Here is a 5,779-nt window from a genome sequence, read left to right as displayed (position 1 = left end):
TTTTAACAAAATTAAAGCCACTAAATTTATTTTTTCACTGTGTCCAATCAACTTGATTGACTAAAGAATGATAACAACAACAACAACAACATTAATAAGAGTACACTATAAATGTAATGCCCTAGCCCCATTAACCTTGCAAAATATTGTCCTCTTCGGTCCGTGGGCCTCAAGGCTTTAAAACGCGTTGTGCCATGTTAAGGAAGCTAGGGGTGTCAATTAGTGGCTCGACCCGACTAAACTGATCGGGACCGACCGTTTATAGACCGGCCCGACCCAGACCGTTTATTAAACGTGTCGGGCTTGAACCCGGCCCGTTTATAAATGGTCGGTCTCGGTTTTGCTACTTGGACCGTCGGGCGCCCGACCGAGACCGACCGAATAACGCCCGACCGAGACCGACCGAATAACGCCCGACTGAGACCGGCCTATTGTGCACCGACTTGGCCCGACCCTTTAATGATTGTAAAATACCTATTTTACCCCCCAAATTAAAGAATAAAAACTAAAAAGTAAAGGCATGTTCACATTTTAAATAATGGTTATATTTGGTATCATTTATTGATTTATTGTCATTTTTTTGGGCTTTCATGAGTGGGCCGGAATATAATAATACATTTCAAAGAGGGCCCGTTTAAAAACCGGTTAAAGCCCGTTTAACATTAAACATGTCCGTAGCCCGGTTAAAGCCCGATTAAAGCCCGATTAAGGTAGCCCGATTATAGACCGAGACCGACCGACCGAATATAAAGTGTACCATACCCTCAATAACTAAGCCCGATTAGTTAAATGGGTGGACACGGTGTAGCCTTTGAAGGTCTTCAAGCCCGATTAAGCCCGACCGAAACCGAACCGGCCCGACTGGTTGACACCCCTAAAGGAAGCTATAGGTTATTAACTAGTCTAGGAATCTCTCCCTAGGCGATGTGGGACTAAAGTTTGCACACCCTCACCGATCTCGCAAACCCCCTGGTACTTGTCGTATTCTTGGTGGATACACCTCACCGATCTCCCAGGTGGGTCTGGTACTTGTCGTATTCTTGGGTCTTCACACTTCCCCTTTTTGACACAGCATCCCCGTTGTGGCCCCACACGTTGTCAGGATCTGCTTTGATACCATTTGTAACTTCTTGGCCCCATTAACCTTGCACAATATTGTTCTCTTTGGCCCGTGGACCTTAAGGATTTAAAACGCGTTATGCCATGTGTTAAGGAAGCTGGAGGTTATTAACTAGTCCAGGAATCTCTCCCTAGGCGATGTGGGACTAAAGTTTGCACACCCTCACCAATCTCCCAAACCGCCTGGTACTTTCCGTATTCTTGGTGGGGACACCTCACGAATCTCCCAGGCGGGTCTGGTACTTGCCGTATTCTTGGGTCGTCACACTTCCCCCCTTTAGGCACAATGTCCCCGTTGTGGCCCCACACTCTCTTAGGATCTATTCTGATACCATTTGTAATGCCCCAGCCCCATTAACCTTGCACAATATTGTCCTCTTTGGCACGTGGGCCTCAAGGCTTTAAAAGTGTTGTGTCATGTTAAGGAAGCTGGAGATTATTAACTAATCCAGGAATCTCTCCCTAGACGATGTGGGACTAAAGCACACCCTCACCGATCTCCCAAACCCCTGGTACTTGCCGTATTCTTGGTGGAGACACCTCACGGATCTCCCAGGCGGGTTTGGTACTTGCCGTATTCTTGAGTCGTCACAATAAAGCATAGTCTAGGGTTTTTCTAGTGCTGAATTATGCCTAATAAGAACATATTCTAATAGTCAGAGAAGGAAGGGAAGAAGTACAAGATATATAGGGTAGGTAACTCATATGGTAACAATAAAGAGAAGGAAAGGAATAAAGCATCTTTCTTCCTTATTGTTATCCTCCATATAGATCATTTCCTTTTTAATGAACGATAAATATATTGAGGAAAAGGGTAGAAAACAAGCAAAGGCAAACTGGCAAACCAAGGGAGGGCCCCTAAACAAAAGAGTTAAACATCTAAAAAAGATGATACATTAAAAGCTTGGGTGGGGGAGGGAACAATAATCAAAAGGGGAGCTAGCTAGGGGAGTCCATATAGATCATTATTCCACAAGCATCCATCAAATGCATGTCCTTTCTCTGGATCAGAGTTGGATAACATCTTCAAAGGTATTTATGAGAGATTCTTTCATGACCACCAAGATATCCACATCCTTCTTGCCTTCCTCTTGAGGGAGGATAAAACACAAATTAGATCCTGGATTTCCAAGCATAAATTGATTAGGTTTCCCCCACCCAAAGTCAGTAGTGAGGAAATCCAATTTGCTCCATGTTGACAGAAAAAGTGTATATGTAGCCATAGGCCTTTGTCTGTTCACTTCATAGTGGTCAATAGCAGATCTCACATAGTCCTCTGTCACCAATTTGATTGAATCTTGCACCATTTGAACCACGAATGACAATGGTTTACTCGTTAATTCGCCTGCACTGCAAAGACAACCAGTGTGGAAGATGGCATTGCCAAAGTATCCTTTTGGAAATGGAGGATTGAATTTTGATCTGAGATCTATTGGAAATACAAGCTTTGTCATTTCGTCGGCTTCCATCTTAAGTGATTCAGTCATGATACGCCATGTATAAGCTGCTACCACTACAAAGCTAGAGCATCTCTCTATTAGCCCATCTTCCATGGCTGATCTTTTCAGTTGTTCCAATCTTTCCACATTGAAGTTGAAAGATTTTATCAAAAAATTTTGATCTTGAGATGCAGTAATGTTCTTTGGCATATCTTTTATCTGAAAGAACTCATTGTGAGGGAATTCAATCTTAGGATGTTCTCTTGCTTTCATTATCGCTCTGTCAAGGAAAGGCAGGACAGTTATTGGTGAGCCTTTTGCAATTTCTGCCCATGAACTTATAAATTCCATGGCACATAGTCCATCAACCATGCTGTGGTTTATTGCTACTCCAAGAACAAATCCTCCACAGTTAAACCTGGTCACCTGAGGATGCCAAAAAGCAATTCAAGAATTTTAGAGGGCATTCAATATAATCAATATCTATTAGAGTTTATTGAAGCCCTTGAACCCCAAGGGGGTAGTGGAGTTGACAAGGGACCTTCGCCTTAGAAAACGTTTGATTCTGAGTTGGACTCCTCTTATCTCATTGGGGCCACTAACACAGGGTGCTTAGTGATCTTCACTGCTTCCGGTGAAAGTTGAATGATTGTCATTCAACCCCACTATGACCCAGTACATGCTATTGTGGGGTCAGTATGGACCCGCGAGACTTCGGCCTAACTACCCATCTTTAGAAAAAAAAAATTGTAGTCCTTGTGCAAAATTTGTATGTTACTAATTGCTAATAGAACATACCTGAATTGCTAGTAGAGGTACTTCTAAAATGCTTTTGGTAGGAGGAAAGGTATGAACAAGTTGTCCTAGTATTCCAAAATTTGACTTAGTAAGGTCACCTAAGGCTTCAAGCTCATGAGTTGTGGTTGCTTCAATAAATGGTACACCTTCTCCTGTACATTCAACGACTAGTCTCCCATCTGAACCGGCTGTAAGCTTCCCGGCGAGCGGGTAGTAGTGGACTAATACCTCAGCCAATGCTTGTTTGATCACTTCAAATACATTATCACTGCTTCTTGTGGTTGGTTTATAGGAATACACTGTAGAGATTACGTGGCATTGGTACTGGTCTACATTGGACAAGAAGAAGAGCCCGCCATTTGTTTTCGATGTCGGCTTAACTATGACAGGTACCGACTTCGTTACCAGGAAATTTTCGTTCTTCCCGACAGACTCCATTTAGCTGTTTCTGCAATGAAATTGCAAAATCAAAACCAGAACATAATGTTTAGAACTGTTTCTAACTAACATGCATGATGAAACTACTATAGTCTGTCTTTATAAGCCTGTGGCCAATTTGTAGTATTGCATCAGGTTGACAGTCGGCACTTATTATAATCAGCCATAAGCCGTCAACCTTTTTGCATGATCCTCACGTTCGTCTTTCTTGGAATCTCCATGTAGCCAAACACATTAAGTTGGGATAAAGTTATAGATGTTGTTTGTAAACTACTATATGGAATTGTGTTTTTTTGTGGATGTTGTGGTATGGTTAATTATTATTCAAAGATCTTATTTACTAACATAGCATAAAAAACTGACAAGCTAGATTTGGGCATGCAACAGCCTTTTAAAGCTCAAGTTTCTGATTCAATGAGAAGAAAAACTAATTAAGAGTTACTACACTTCTCTTGCCATTTAGTAAATTGGATGGATATGATTGACGATTTGCTTAAAACTACAAGAATTCAAGTTTGTAGTAATGAATCCAGTGATTTTATCACTTTGAACTTACATTTCACTATGAATGTACTTTCCACCACTTTTTTAATGCTGAAAACTGAGAACTTTCCACCACATTTTCATAATTTTACTCTATTTTTATTTTATTTTCATAACTTTCACTTAAGGCCTCATTTTATGAATTGTAAATAAATTTAGTAATGTTTTTTGTGGGTTTCAATTTTAGATTATACAAAAACATCTTCTACTGACATTTTTACTTTATCTTCTTACTCTTTAGAAAATTTAATTTCATACAATTAATACAATGAGTGCTATGTATTTGGGGATTAGCCAATTTGTATGTATTTATTTTTTGGGTAAAGGTAAAGGCTTATCACTATGAATTTGAAATCCTACCATATGGGAGAAGGATGTGGCAGTTTCGAACCACTGAATAGACAGTACATTTCAGATAATCTACATGTCTCAAATTTTAGACTCAAAATCTAACATAAACCCTTATGTGTTAGAATGCATACTCATGTATGTCCAATCACGTGTACCATCAACCAACTATGATTGTGCATTATCCCATTTCCTGGAAATTTTGAAGCCCTAATTGAAAACTTAGTAAATTTTGTTCGGTTAAAACTTGACATGTGAAAAGGGGACCTAAAATTTGGGCACCATCTAATTATGCCACTTGAAAAAACAGGCTCGCTTCAAGACCGTGAAGGAATCTTTTACCCATAAAATAATATTAAATAATTGTATAATTACACAATTGCTTGTCAAAAAATCCATAATTGTATTATATCTTTGAATTTAATCTAAATTTTTTGTATGAAAAATCATGCCATTTATAATGGCTAATTCATCATATAATTACATAAAGAAAAACACAGTGGTGATAACGTTTTTTTTTTTTTTATTTTGTTAGAAGTGATAGTCATTTTATATATAATATCCAAATATATTCAATAACTATAAATGGGATAGATAAAAATGCATAATTGTATGATTAAAGAATTTATTTTTAAAACAATTAAATTGTAATAGCGTAGAAACGATAGCTAGTGATTTCATAAAGAATGTAGAAAATCAAAATGATATAATATGCTTCTATTAATACAGAATAAAAAAAAGAAAGAATAATCGTATTTGCATATATATATATATATATATATATATACAAGCAGGTCATCAGTGTAATTAACCAAAAGAACATCAAATAGATTATTTCTTCATCTAATTTCTCTCCTTTTCTTTTGCTTTCTAGAGACAGTAAGACAAAGCGCGAATGATGGTGATGGTGATGGTGATGGTGATGATTGTAACAACTATAATCATCTTAGAAGTATTATTTTCCATTTTGGGTTTTTATGCTTTAATTGGTAGAAAAAAAAAAAAAAAACATTATCAATAAAGTGATGGCACATTCTTTCCCTTTAAATAATCAGATTTTGAAATTGAGGCATGAAATAAGAAATGAATTCCCA

The 5,779-nt window shown here is 38.2% G+C and overlaps 1 protein-coding gene across 1 annotated transcript; it reads right to left on the bottom strand.

Moving 5' to 3' along the window:
- Positions 1-1,929: 1,929 nt before the first annotated feature.
- Positions 1,930-3,800, bottom strand: LOC122080690 (omega-hydroxypalmitate O-feruloyl transferase-like). Its single transcript, XM_042647509.1, has 2 exons — positions 3,357-3,800; positions 1,930-2,984 (listed from the first exon to the last, which is right to left on the bottom strand). Exons 1-2 carry the CDS (start codon positions 3,792-3,794, stop codon positions 2,127-2,129), a joined length of 1,296 nt encoding a protein of 431 aa, XP_042503443.1. The 5' UTR covers positions 3,795-3,800; the 3' UTR covers positions 1,930-2,126.
- Positions 3,801-5,779: the final 1,979 nt, after the last annotated feature.

Source organism: Macadamia integrifolia, chromosome 6 (genome assembly GCF_013358625.1).
Source record: "Macadamia integrifolia cultivar HAES 741 chromosome 6, SCU_Mint_v3, whole genome shotgun sequence".
Lineage (NCBI taxonomy): Eukaryota > Viridiplantae > Streptophyta > Magnoliopsida > Proteales > Proteaceae > Macadamia > Macadamia integrifolia.
This window is presented reverse-complemented; position numbering and strand designations above follow the sequence as displayed.

Excerpts from the sequence above, each read along its gene's own strand:
- LOC122080690 (XM_042647509.1), bottom strand. The coding sequence starts at position 3,794 with ATGGAGTCTGTCGGGAAGAACGAAAATTTCCTGGTAACGAAGTCGGTA. Across the intron at positions 2,985-3,356 it reads TACCTCTACTAGCAATTCAG|GTGACCAGGTTTAACTGTGG; the intron begins GTATGTTCTATT and ends TGGCATCCTCAG.